The sequence below is a fragment of the Perca flavescens genome, chromosome 23, assembly GCF_004354835.1.
Source record: "Perca flavescens isolate YP-PL-M2 chromosome 23, PFLA_1.0, whole genome shotgun sequence".
Classification (NCBI taxonomy): Eukaryota; Metazoa; Chordata; class Actinopteri; order Perciformes; family Percidae; genus Perca; species Perca flavescens.
In genome coordinates this window covers 20,267,430-20,282,478 of record NC_041353.1, presented here as the reverse complement: position 1 = coordinate 20,282,478, position 15,049 = coordinate 20,267,430, and the positions used below count along the sequence as shown (strand labels likewise).

Here is a 15,049-nt window from a genome sequence, read left to right as displayed (position 1 = left end):
ATGTTAAATATAAAGCAGATTGAATGTGAACAGATGACGAAATAAGACAAAACATTTCTTCTGCCTTTCATGTCTCAGCTGTAGCACTTCCAGCCTCCACTCACATCAGTTACTCTCACGTGCATACGGTTTATTTCCACAATGGAAAAACAGTTGGCCATCTAATACCTCTTACACTTTGACTTAGAGGGAGGACCCAATCCGTAGAAGTGTTGCAGTTGGCTCTGTGCCATCTGTTGAGTGTATGACTGTGTGGTGACTCTCTGGCCACTTGTGGGCAGCGCAACAAGTTGTCAACACAGCATTGGCATGCCCTTATAAAGTTGCTTTGGTGAATATGCTAGCACAGAGCAACAATCTGGCCACATGACAAATGTGAGTTCAATATTCACTCTTTTTTTTTAAGCTCTGTTTTAGTTTCCACCGAATCCTGAGGGGAAATATCTAATTTGTTGGGCTGTAAAACCAAAAGAATGAGCTGAAAGACACTAAAACGCTGCGTATAGCTGAGGGGAACTGCAGACTGAAAATCTTCTACAGGTTTGTCACTACAAGCGACCCCCCTTTCACATTATTTAGCCATTTCATCCATTGTTAATATATAAACAATATTACAGCAGCTTTAAAAATACTTAAATCTGAAGTTGTTTTGAGTATGTTGGATTGAGTTAGCTTTTAAATCATATTAAACATTGTGTCAGAATGTTGCTCATAATCTATCTAGATGAGGCAGAAAAGAGATTTATTTTACTCCCCTTATTTATATTTTCAGTTAGTCAGTGTTATACGTCCGACCAGTGCCAGCTTGGTTTCTTTCTTTTGGTCTTTAACTCAGTCTAAATCTCTATCTTGGAAGCTTTTAAAAGGGATTTAGAAGTATTAACATGTACACTGTGTATGTTTGTGCATGAAAGCATCCCTGCTCCTCCTCCTCCATGTTGTCCTCGTCATTCTCTCTGCTTTGTCTCCCCCCTTCCCCCACCCAGGGCCCCATCTGTTATGTGTGCGTTTGTGTGCAATTGTGTGCTCTGATAACCCAGAGTTTCCTCTTCCAGGCAAATGCAACGGGACGCAATACATTTTTTCAAAAGGTACTGTTCAAATAGCACGACAAAACTACACGTTCTTATAGAAATATTACAGTGACACTATACTGCTACTACTTGCTCTATGAATTGTATTGAAACAGCATTATATGTCTATAGAGACAGAACTGAGCGGAAGCTGAACTGTCATATTAGATTCTGCATTGAAGATAAATAGTTTTGTATCATTGGGGCAAAAGGCAAAGGCAGCAAAAAGCAAACACAATGTTAAAGACTGAAAATGTCGTATTCATTACTGTTTAAGTTGAGTACTTTTTTATCCGTTGTCTTTTTTTCTGTATCGCCGACTCTGCCTCCCTCTCCTCTCTGTGTCGGTCTCTTCTCTCTTCTCTCTCCAACTAAGTCTTACCCAGGGGCGATGCAGGCTTCAATATTCCCCTGGTGCTTTGTCTGGGGAATACACATACATACACACACACATACTCCCAACACAGATTTCAAAATACGTTCATAACATCCTATCATTTAACCATCTCTCTGATCTAAATGATCTGTTTGGAAAGAGAAGTGGGCGATGTTCACATTAAGAATAAGATCACACTCTCACAGTAGTTTCCAAGAAAACTTCCTCATACCCTTCATTGGTAAAGCAGAATCATTTTGACTAATACCGACAGCGTGAGCGGCTGGGTGACGGCTCCATCGTACCGAACCCCAGAAGAATTCTTCATGTCAAATCATTTATAATGATGGCAATGCTAATTTCGGATCAGTATGCCGGTGTGAACAGATCAAAATCGTCTTGCATTCACACATACGCTGGTATGTAAACATTAAAAATAAGGACAAGGTTGTGTGTCCAGACCAACATCAGCACTGCATGTGAAAGAAACTCCATACAGCTGCCTTATTCATTTCAAAGAGACCACTGTGCTGATGCTGTGTGAGTGCCAATGCAGAAGGCTCCAACAAAATAATGCAGCATTGTCCAGCAATGATTCAAATCTGGCTAAGCTTTTGCTGCAACGCAATATCTTCCGGCAGCACACTGCGTTTTCCAATCGTATACGCAGCAGTGTTTTTGCTCGGTTTGTGGAGGACACGCACTGTATTTTCGGGTTTAGGGGTCCTCCCTCAGGAAAATGGGACATTTTTCAATCAAAATATATATGCAATTTCATATCAATTTGGAGGAGGGAGGGGAACCCTGCACAGATTCCTGGTAGATTACATTGTAACGTGAACATACCTGATTCTTCTGTTTACCAGTGGATAGACAGGAAAGGGGGAGAGAGATGGGGGATGACACGCAACAAAGGGCAACAGGTTGGATTCGAACCCGCGCTGCTGGGGCAAACAATCTACTGGGTGAGCAATAGGGCCCCCCCGGAGCATGTTTTATCTTCTCAGTGGTAAAGCTAAAGGCCCCCTTCCACACAGCCCCATGCAGGTTTTTATTTTTTTTTGACGCAGTGCTATTTTCGTTATGAAGATCCTGCTAAAGTCAATTTGTCACCTACAGTATGTGATGAAAGGACTGGCACCAACACTGTATGCATACAGTATGAAAAGTAATTGCATGTGATTAGAATGAGCCTGACAGTGATAACATCAAATCATTTTAGAGCTGTGAAACAAAATGTAGACCCCAAAGCTGCAGACATCAATATTTTTATAGTAGCAATTGCTCAAATAATTTCATGTAAAAAGGGGTGGCTCTCATTGTTTTGGTTCACTCTCACGGCTCTCATGAACTTTGGTTCCAGCAACAGCAGGCAGCTGTTTTTTTTTTTATTTATAGCAAATAGTCTCTAATAAACCTACTGTATGCTATCTACCTAGCAAACAGCATAACATTTCAATTAACACAATTGTCATATGAAAGCTAGATAGCTATCCTCACCCTGTAGTGGGGTACGATGCAGTTTGTTTGATTACTTATGGTAATCTGTTGAAAGCCCTCCATTGGGCTCGTCTGTGTAATGCGTTCCCTTTTTTCCGTCCTCCACCACGCGCCATACCACACTGGGAGCGTCTCCGTAGCGGAGCGTCTTGCCTGCTGACTCACAGATTATTATTATTATTATTGTCTCTACAAGTACTTTACAGGACAATCACATGTTTATTAAGCTGGTATCCACTCCAAGCACTCCTACAGTTAAACTCCATGTCTTCTCTTTTCTGGCATTGTCTTTATAAAAAAGATCTGTGATGTCGTATTATGTTTTTCCACCTCCTGGATGATTCTCTCATTGTTCATGGTGTTGTAGAGGAGACATATACGATATTTGGGGGGCAGAGGTGTCAAAAGTATTCACATTCATTACTCAAGTAGAAGTATAGATACTAGGGTTTGAAAAGACTTTTGTAGAAGTTGAAGTATCAACTCAAGCTTTTTACTTAAGTAAAAGTGTAAAAGTACTGGTTTCAAAACTACTTAAAGTATAAAAGTAAAAGTAATGTAAGGCAGAGATCTTCAACAAGTGGTCCTCAAAGTCATTGCAGGGGCCCTCCAAATTATTGTAAATTTTTGAGTCTTTTAAAATTAAAATGCCTTAACATAATTCCAACATATTATTAGCAAACGTAAATTCCCACTGATGATAAGCTTACTGGCCTATAGGTAAGGTAGTCACTAAGATATCAGCCCACAGATACAGTTAATCCTAGATTTACTGTGCCACATACAGTATGTCACATACAGTATGTAACATTAAAATATGATTTATAAAATCATGCCAACAATATTTTAATAGCTTATGAAAAAAGGGTATGTAAGAACGCTTTAGGTTGCCCTAACTGTTATTGTAGGCCCAGTTTAATATGCAACTTAATTTTATACAATATGTAGTAGGGGGTCCCTGCTACATCTCACTTTAAGTTAAGGGGTCCTTGGCTTAAAAAACGTTGAAGACCCCTTACATTGTAAGGGGGAAACAATGCCATTAAGGACAACAGCTTAACCCCAAAACGTTAGGACAAAATCATATGACTATAATAATGTTATATTAAAATCATACCTGCAAACTCAGAAGGGCTGAAAAAGGTGACACATCTCTTCTGTGTTTTTCAGACAACGGCAGCTACAGTCTGGTGTTAGAATCCTCTCTAGTGAAATACAGACACACTTTACACCGTTTAGCTGTCAGCATTTTAACCGTGTTTACTCCAGCTGCTAGCTAACCGTAGGCTAACGTTACCTGCTGCCAACTGTAGTGTTAACTAGCGTCCCGTGTGGCGATGTTTCAGTTCCCTCTAACGTCTGTTTTCGGAGCATCAGAGAGAAGCCAGGCATCTAAGTGGCACCTAAATAAGGCACCGAAATCCGCGTTGCTATTCGGTCAGGTAGATAATGGTCATTAAAGCACCGGTGGCGTATTAGCACCGGGTCTGTGCAGGTGCAATGGATCGCGTACAAACCAATAGGGTGTCGGAATGACTATGTTTATACTTCTCATCCAACCACAATCACATTCACTCTATCCGGATGGAGCGATCTGGATAGGGTTTTTTGTGTGTGTTTTTTTTTAACGATGACGAGCCGGAATGAAAACAAGCCGAACTGAAATATGAGTAACGAGGCTATTTTTAAAATGTAAGGAGTAAAAAGTACAGATAATTGCGTGAAAATGTAAGGAGTAGAAGTAAAAAGTATGCTGTAAAATAATTACTCCAGTAAAGTATAGATACCCGAAATTTCTACTTAAGTAAGGTAACGAAGTATTTGTACTTCGTTACTTGACACCTCTGTTGGGGGGTGGGGTGGGGGTGTCTTGGGTAAATTGACTGGATACTCTCGCTGTTTCACTTCCCGCCGGGCTGTCTGCACAGCCCACGGCTCGCATGAAAATAGACCTGGCGTCTATCTTTGGTGGAGCGGAGAACTTCTTCACGCACGCTTCTGGGACGCGCCGTGGCCCGGCTGGTGGATTATCAAGCATCGACTTGAATGGCTGCGATTGCTCGCGGGGCTTGTTTTTATTATCACAATTTTAATTAGAGGCTCGCAGTGTCCCCTGAGCTGTTTAGAGGCTTTTCCACGATGACAAAAAGGGAACACTGAAGCTTTGATCCCAGTTTTCTGTCTCCCAACCAGCTAGCTGTTGGTCTTCTCTTCTCTCATCTCATGTGTCTGTTGTCTCTTTTTCTGTGTACATCATGGTTGTACATGCATTTTTGTATCCACCACCCACTGTGTTCTCCAACTGCTCTCTTAGTCACCAAATACTAGAGGCTGGCTTCTCTTCTGCTCCAGTTGTTGCTCTGTCTGTGTGGCTGCTCCATGAGCCTTGTGGGAGACATGAGGTAATGATGCAGAGGTGCGTTTTGTGTGTTCCTTTTATTCCCAAAAAAAAACGCAATCTCTGTCCCCCATTTGCTTTCCTTGTTTTTCGCTTGCACCAGTATGTAGCTGGGTTAATGAGTTCAGTGGCTGCAATGTCTGCACTTTAGCGACCCAACACGGCCATGAGAGGTAACTGTGTGAACTGTCCAGTCCCTCTTCCATGACAGTCACAGGTTGGCTCGTTATTTTCTAGTAGTTAACCTTCGCTCTGTACGTTCAGAGAAACAGCAAATTGTTTCAGAGAGCCAGCCTGCCTTTGTTTAATATTTAAGTGACTCCATGCGCTCGTCTCTCACTCCAGAGACCTCCTTTTCATATTCACACGTCTAGACAGAGCCGTCAGAGATCACATGAGGAGCCTACGGGGACTCGGATTCATACCCCGAGTTTTTTTTTTTTTTTTGAATAATTTGACAGGTCTGATTGTCAGATACGCTGGCTGCTGATGTGTGTGGCACTCCATCATCATTAACATTGTAGATGTGTGTGTGTGTGTGTGTGTGTGTGTGTGTGTGTGTGTGTAGCCCTTTCTCTGCCATTCATAATAGATTAATTTAGTATCTTAGATCATGTCGGCCTCAGGCTCACTCCTTTATGTCAGACAGAGAGTGTGTGTGTGTGTGTGTGTGTGTGTGTGTGTGTGTGTGTGTGTGTGTGTGTGTGTGTGTGTGTGTGTGTGTGTGTGTGTGTGTGTGTGTGTGCGCGCGCCCATGAATGCATTCATATGTCTATAGACATTGATTCTGCAGAATAAAAATGACAAGTATCTTCTCACACAAAGGAACAATTCTTAATTCCCTGCTCAGGCTTCTGCTCCGTTGTAATCTGCAAAACTAAGTTACTGATTGAAACGCATGGCACCGGCTACCACAGAACAAATCCTCTCTCATAGTAAATCTACTATTGTATATTGAGGTTTCAAAGAATAGGGAGATCTGTTGCATCTATATATACAGTATCTCACAAAAGTGAGTACACCCCTGACATTTTAGTAAATATTTCATTATATCTTTTAATGGGACAACACTGAAGAAATGACACTTTTCTACAATGTAAAGTATTAAGTTTACAGCTTGTATAACAGTGTAAATGTGCAGTGCCCTCAAAATAACTCAACACACAGCCATTAATGTCTAAAATTTGTAGAACTTTATTCTGAACATACGAACAGAACATCGCGCTCCACTGCTCACAGAAATTGTGCTATCCTGAAAAGATCCTCTGCCTTTGCACAGACAGCCTTTTCATTTAAAACCATTAAACAATGGAATCAACTCCCAGGCAGTCTAAAATTGTCTGTAGATTTGAATAATTTCTCTCGAAACTTAAAGAAATACATCCTTGATAACCAGCTATGTGAGCATCAGCACACCTAAAAGTTTACAAATGTAATATTGAGGTAAATGTTTTTGATTAGTTTTTTATTTAAACATCTGATTAATGTAATCTTGCATGTATTTCTTATTACTATTGACAGTTATTTGTAATCTGTTTTAATATAATGTGCACCTGCCAGGGGACTGCAGATGGAAACTAGCATTAGCTAACTCTGGTACAAAACATATTTTCGTAAGATTAATGTATTTTGTACATTGTCCCTGACAAATAAACTAATAAAATAAAATAAATAAATAAACCGCTGGCAACAGAAGTCAGTTCACCCCTATGTTAAATTCCCATAGAGGCAGGCAGATGTTTATTTTTAAAGGCCAGTTATTTCATGGATCCAGGATACTATTCATCCTGATAAAGTTCCCTTGGTCTTTGGAATTAAAATAGCCCCACATCATCACATACCCTTCACCATACCTAGAGATTGGTATGGTTTTATGTCGGTTAGCCTAATGGCTAGTTTGATTTGCATTGAGAGATGATTTTATGGAAAGTACCCCATGCCAATCTCTAGGTATGGTGAAGGGTATGTGATGATGTGGGGCTATTTTAATTCCAAAGGGATACTGTATGTGTATGTTATATACACTATATATATCGTCCAAAATTATTTGCACTCTCAAAAGACCTTTTTTAACATCATACATTTTGACTCGTCATAGCAGGAAAGACAGAGGTGTTACTGATAACATTTGCAGTGGCTGCGTTCCATTTGGGTGCACCAGTATCCATACCACAGAGCCAGCCAGCACAATGCCAGAGCCCTGGGACAGGGACAACTAAATGGCATGGAGCTTTAATTAGGATTATTAATTACATCTGTGCCTTTTCCTGCTGTGAAACAAAGGTCTATTCTAGATGCTGCTGGAGGCTTCCTTATTTGTGTTTACAGTGCTTCATCTAATTAGTGCTTTAATGATATGTTGATCGATTAATTGATTGGGGATTTATTAAGCAGGACTTAGCCTGTTGGCTGATTTGGTACTATGCCACTTTTTTTTTATGTCATTATGAATTGAACATCTTTGGGTTTTGGATTGCAGATTTGGGAATTTTGGTCATTCTTTATACTAAATGATTGATCAGGTTATTGACAAAGAATTAATAGATTAATGGACAACGCATTGAATCTTAATTCAAAAAAGGGTACACGTAGGACCTTTTAGGAAATAGAGGGCCCTCTTTGCATGAAAGGAGCTTAAACCATTCAGCTGCTTGTGGTTCCTCCTCCCAGCCAGAGCCAAGAGAGCCACAGTGGGTAAACCTTCGCCAGCAGCCATTTTTTGCTTTTAATATTTGATACATATTCAGCTATTTTTGCCAGCAGTGTAGTGATGCAAACAGGGAGCAGACCGTCTCCCCCAAAAAGTAAAACCCTACATTATTCAATTTAATAATGTTGCGTGTTTTCTGAACAGTTAACTCGCTCAGCAGTGCAGAACCTTTTCACAGAGGGTGAAATCAGCTGTGTGTGTCTGTGTGTCTCTGTGCGTGCGTGCGTGTGTGTGTGTGTGTGTGTGTGTGTGTGTGTGTGTGTGTGTGTGTGTGTGTGTGTGTGTGTGTGTGTGTGTGTGTGTGTGTGCGCGCGCCATCCAAGGGAGCCTAATTGGTGTTAGCGTAGGCAGTAGGCAGGAAGAGAGAGAGAGACCGTTTCACTTTAACTCTCCTGCTTGTGTCCTCTCTCTGTCCTCCTCCTCTTGTGTCCAAACACCTATTTTTTTTTCATCAATTCATTTTTCTTTTCCCTCCTTTTTGTATCTGCTCTTCAGTCATGTCTTTATCACCTCCTCTCTGCTCCTCTTTGCACTCTCACCGTACATTTGTGTCCCCTGCTGCTGTATCTGCTTTCTTCTCTTTGTCCTCGATGCACTCTCTCGTCTCGTCTCACCTCCCCTCCCTCGAGGACTGAGGGGGTGGGGGGGGTGAGCTGAAATTATTGGGGTGTTGTGGTAGAAAGAACATCAGGTGTAAATGGTTTCTGTCTTGACCGCTTTAACAGCCGACTGGTCTTTGAGCTGCTGCAGAGCACCGAGTTTCATAAAAAATGCTGTGTCTTTTGCGGTGTCACAGCTTTAGTTCATAGATAACCGCAGCTTCAATGTACATTTCTTAAACAAATCATCAGCAAAATGTGTTTATTTTCATCTCGAGCACTTTACAAATGAGCATACATTCAATCCCAGGCGGCTGAACAGAATACAGAAGTAACTTGAATTTATATTTTACAGCTTGTGATATTATCTTCTCTGTTAGTTAAAATTTATCATATTCAGAGGGGAGAGGGAAAAAGGACAAGAGCAACGAGCAAAATGTAATACTGTTTATAATTTTTCATCAAAATTGCAGACTCTCTGCTTTTAAAAGTCTCCCACTTGGCTTCTACAACAATAGGCACAGTGGCTGCATCAGTATACTTTATTCTGGGAATACTGTTAAAGCAAGTGGAACTCAGAGATATGAAATGTAATTTCCATATTTAATCATCTGAATGTTACTCCTTGACTGAATGCGAGAGGGTGCGCACGCATGTGTGTGTGTTTATGGATTTAAATGAAGACAGGACAAGTTTAGCTTCAGGGGATTTTTTTAAATTCCTTTCTTGGACCTGTCGGCTACTTGTTGCCATGGTAGCATTATGTCAGAAGAGTAACTCTGTGTGTGTGTGTGTGTGTGTGTGTGTGTGTGTGTGTGTGTGTGTGTGTGTGTGTGTGTGTGTGTGTGTGTGTGTGTGTGTGTGTGTGTGTGTGTGTGTGTGTTATGATGTTGACGGTTGCGGCTGCAGGGGCCAGATGTGGTCATTGACACATCAACAAACCCTCTGTCATTTCACCAGCACGCACACATGTACATGTACAGTACTAGCACTCATAAAAAAAAAATATATATTAATAATAGCACTTATTAGGATAAATAAAGGTCAAAATAGAAATGTGAAACTGACGAGAGGTTCAATAAAACATACAGTGATTCAAATTATAACTATTCTACAAGAAACAGGTTTGCTAAAAGCACAAAACTGACCAAAAAACAAACAAATCAAACCTGACCATAATTCAATCAGTGTGTTTTTAATACAATGTCGAGCTGTCGAACAGCTTTATTGTGTTGAAGTGGTATTATATGTCATCTGTACCAACTCCTTCAAAGCTTTCTAATTAGCTACACTAATATGTTTCTTGTTTGTTTAATTCATACACAAACCGAAGGGTAAAAACCCAAAGTTGTGGCTTCATGGGGAGTTATGGGATGTAGCTATTTCTTGGCGAGCAGGTCATGACCAAGAAAGAGTTAAACGTAACACGTAACTCCCCATCTAACCACAAGTTTTTTAGTTCTCTAAAAAGTTTTTTGTTACGTTTGAGTGAAATGTAAAAAAAATAAAAACAAGAAAGGAAATAAGTGTATTTCCCAAGATGTCAAACTGTTGCCACAGTGTTTCTTATCTCGCTGTTTTACAATATCATATTCAGTATCGGTATAAATAACCTAAAAAGCATGTATTGGACGCTGATGACAAACATGACAGACAGCCAATAGGTGTGCTCCCTTTGGGGGACTTATTGACAGGAGGTAGGGCTGAATGATTGATCGCTTTCCAATCGAAATCGCAATGCAATATTTAGTTGAATTTGGACTATCCGACGAATCGCTCCAGGGTTCGGTTAAAAGGACCAAACAGCCCAGGTTTGAAAGCACCCTTAGTGGCTAAGAAAAATAATCCTACTGGAGTCTTTTATGTGCACATGTGGACTGTAATCCATGAATCAGAACAGTTTGGTTGTTGTGTGAATACACTTTAACAAGCTATCATGTTGAAGTTGTGTCATTTTCATTTTCACATTTCAGACAGTAAAACAGCAGACTGAATAGAAGCTAGGCGGAACTCCGTGAATTTACCCGACATTTTCACCATAGAGTAATCCTCAGTCTATCTGGACAGGTTCAGCTGTACTGTAGCTGCCAGACCAGGCAGCGATACAACTGAGATGTAATCGATTTAGTTGAACTTGGGCTAAACAAGCACTCTCTCTCTCTCTCTCTCTCTCTCTCTGTATGTCTCTCTCTCTCTCTCTCTCTCACTCACACACACGCACGCACGCACACACACACACACACACACACACACAAAAGCAAGGAATGTAAAGCTAATACCTGTTAAGTCATGTGTGACCAGTTACAGTTAAACCATCTGCTCTGACCTCATTAGACCCATTGTCTTTACTGTATACTGTGAGACACACACACACACACACACACACACACACACACACACACACACACACACACACACACACAAGTAACAAGCACTGGATAAGTAATTTTCAATGATGCATTTCCATTATCAAGTCCTTAGTCTGCACAGATACAGTGATTTCCCCCCCACCCATCTTTATAAAATGTGGCATTAAGTGAGACAGAAAGATGCTTGTGCATGAAAGTAAAACTCAGCTGCACTGTGTTGTGAAAAAGCTATCCTTTGATTTGTAAAAAGTGTGATTTGTATAATGCTATGCATTGACTTTTTCTTCACATATTGAGCAATAGACATAGTTATACCCCCTGAAATCAAATCAAATTCTTAATTATATTGCGGAGTAGTATATCCTAATTTTTATTTCTGGTATAATTTCTTCTGTACATTGCAGTCTTTGTCAGTTTTCCAATGTTCTCTACTGTGGTTTTAACTGAGAATTATTAGTCAGCATAATAAATGCAGATGAGGCAGGTTTACTCTCTGTACCTGGAGGGAATGGCTGAAGAGGAAGAGCGGAGCAATGCATGCACAGTAGTGGAAAAACACATTCGCTCATGCAAAGACAAGGAGCTGTTCATGCTTGCCCACACACACATATATATATATATATATATATATATATATATATATATATATATATATATATATATATCTATATATATACTGCTATTCAGTACAAGCGTAACTTGAACATGTGAATCAATATTTTACACACATGCAATAAATCAATAAATGTAAAGGTACTCAGAAAATAAAAAATGAATGAATACAATCCTACATGTGATTAGATGTGAATGCAGATAGTGTGACATGCAGTCATGAATAAATTCACCAATTGTAGATTCAGACATGCACACATAAATAAGTAATGCACAGCAATTTTCATGGCAGAGCTAGTGATATTTAGCATATGATTTGTGCTAAATTGATGTGTTCTTCGCACTGAAAGAGAAGCTCACCACTTTTTTTTTTTTTTTTTTTGAGGTGCATGATTGTCTGCAATTTTTGCTTGTCCTGATGCTGCTGTTCATATTCTTTTACATTATTCATGTGAAAAGCAAAGCCCTGTTAAAACACACAAATACATGCACACATACCACATCAATAAGTTTAAACAGAATTCATGCTGTGCACCCCCCACCCCCCAAAAGAGCAATTCATAAACAACACACAATATGAAACTTGCACTCATGTATGAGCCAACACACACACATACACAAACACACACACACACACAGACAGAGTGCTAGGATAAAACGTGACCTGAGGCCACCCAGTCATGTTTTACCATCTGCTCTCGTTAGAGCTGGACTCATTTAATAGTTTCCCCACTGATTGCAAACAGCAATTTTACACACACACTTATTAATTTATTGTGGAGGTATATTAAAGGCGCTAGGTGAACCATTTTGACATCCATAAGTCATGACAGCATTTAAGTCATTTTAAAGGTAAATTCCGGCGCAAAATGAACCTAAGGTTTAATAACACGTTAAGCAGTTGAACCACGAACGCCGTGTTTGAGCTATGTGACTGGTTGCACAGTAACCAGTAACATGACTGTTTTCCAAGATGGCGCCTGCATGTAAACATTAACGCTACTGTCTTTATAATCTATCTTTGTAATAAACTGTCTGTACACTTACAAAGTTCTCACTGCTTCGGTTTACATGTAGGGACCCTCATTGTGCTACCGTGGAAGTGCGGTGCTATTTTTAGGCTTGTTAGTGGTATAGAAATAGCGATTTACCCTCTGCCCCGAAAGCTAGCGTTAGCCGCTAACCACCAGTTTGCGGTAGCTAGTTTAAAGCTAGAGACACATTTGATTAGCATGAAAACAGATCCCAGAGAACGGTCGACTCGGTACACATGTTATTAACCCCTAGGTTCATTTTGCGCCGGAATTGTCCTTTAAGACTCTTGGGTAATTGGTAGGCTAAAGAGGGGACTTTTTCTCCAGCTCAACACAGCTGAGCTTCCCGATTTTCTGTTGACAGCTGATGAAAAGGAAACATATTTTACAATGAGATTTCAGGGAGTTTGACATTTTCAGATCAGCAGTCCTTGAACATGTTTGTCCCTTCGTTTATTCCTCTCTCTCTCTCTCTCTCTCTCTCTCTCTCTCTCCCTCTCCCTCTTAAATACAGGTGCCCTGAACCAGCACAGCTGGGGAAAGAAGTACCCGCCCTGTAACAGCGCCCGGCAGTCTCCTGTGGACATTGACGAGACGTTCACCCAGGTCCGGCTGCAGTACCAGAATCTACAGCTAGAAGGCTGGGACAAACTGACCGCAGAGTCCAGCACCATCCACAACAACGGGAAGACTGGTAAGTTGATGTCCCTCCACTCCTCTTTATGTGCCTGTCCTGTTTTCTTATTTGATAAATAAAGTCTTAATCCACAGGAATTCCAAGCATAATTTGGCCATGACCAAAAACTTTACCCCAAATTGAACTTTTTCTAGTTTTCTAGTTCAAGCTGTGGAAGCCATGTTTGCCATGTCACCCTGCAGGAAATCAAACCCCAAGCTGCTTCACTTGTTTTGAAAAATGAGTGACATGTAGGATTTATCTTTTTCCTTTAAATCCCAGACAAGCCCAAGTCAAAGCAGCAGCCATAGGAGGAAGACACAGTGTAGTAGATTCAATCTATGGAAGTGATTTTGACATTATTCTGGTTCTGTATAACACAACATCTTAATCCCTAGATGTGGAAAGAAGCTTTACTTTCCAGAAGAAGACAAAAAAATGAGTCACTACTCAGAGGGTAATGAGAGAAGTAAATGGTGAGGATTAAACCAGAGGGACAGCAGTACCGACATATCATGTGGAGAAAGAAGGACCATTGATGTCAAGACACAGAGATGGAAATGAGCAACAGAAGCATCAAAAGAGCCAGAGGAAAAAATGAGAGAGCAGGGGAGAGAAATGAGGTGATGTGAAGAAACAGTGAGAGGAAAAGCAGCTTGTGGACTGATGTCTGGCCTGATAAACAAATGTAAAGGTGTCTGAGCTGTGTGTGTGTGTGTGTGTGTGTGTGTGTGTGTGTGTGTGTGTTTGTTTATTTGTTTGTGTGTCTATACATTAATGGTCCTAAAATCAATATTGTTCTCTGTGAAATCAGAGAGGAAATTGCATATTAAAAAAGACATTTCATAGCTGTTATGATATTATGGGAGTAACATATGGCCTGCACAGTCTCGCCAAACTGAATGTTACATCCTGTTGTAAAGTAAGACCTATGTGGCTTCAAGAGGCAAATAAAAAGAGGTAAAGTGGACTTGAGGAATTATTGTATTGTCTGTTTGTATACAGTATAAGAAGGATTATCACACAATTGACACCGTAGAATAATCACCCGGATCTTCTGGTCCCCTTACCTCTATGGAGCGTTTTAGCATCTTTAAGCATTGTTTTGGTTTTGTGGCCTGCAACTTTTTAATGTTTTGGTTGAGTCCCACAGCTCTGATTTGCATTGTTTATAGACACAGCAGGCAGTTTTCATCAAAGAATCTCTAAAAACTCACTGTACGCTACCTGCCCAGCACCAAATGGCAGACAGACAAAGTTAGCAACTAGCTGGTGAACATAGCAGACTGTTTAGCAGCTAAAGATATACATATTTCCCTCAGGGGTTGGTGGAGACCATAACAGAGCTAAAAGGAGAGTGAATATTGGATTAACATACGTCAGGTCGCCAGAAACAACTTTAAACAAGTGCTAATGTTGCTCTGTAGCTGCTCGATGTTTAAAAATAAGGAGCTGTTTAGTATTAAGTATGATGAGGCCTTATTATTGCCTTTATATGGTTATGATATGTAAACGTTGTGTTTACAGATTGGTTGATGTCAAGTGGCCAAAAAATGAGTTACTGCAGGGTTATTAGTATAAGTATTGTTATTGTTATAAGTATTGTTTATGTTAATTATCATTGAGATAAAAAAAAATGATGCCAACAGACCAGGATATCCCATTTATTTTGTATCAGACAGACCAGTTTTGTTTTGCTACC

At 40.2% G+C, this 15,049-nt stretch overlaps 1 protein-coding gene across 4 annotated transcripts in view; it reads left to right on the top strand.

Moving 5' to 3' along the window:
- ptprz1b (protein tyrosine phosphatase receptor type Z1b) overlaps positions 1-15,049 on the top strand; it is a 75,498-nt gene that overhangs the window by 29,528 nt on the left and 30,921 nt on the right. For 3 of the 4 annotated variants that reach the window (XR_003691618.1, XM_028570282.1, XM_028570281.1), the window contains exon 3: positions 13,186-13,365. Coding sequence is in view for 2 of the 4 variants with exons in the window: in XM_028570282.1 (XP_028426083.1) it covers positions 13,186-13,365 (180 nt within the window). In the remaining 2 variants the exon portion in view is untranslated. Of the gene's footprint in view, positions 1-13,185; positions 13,366-13,745; positions 13,971-15,049 lie in introns of those variants that run through there. The other variant, XM_028570283.1, reaches the window with a different exon arrangement.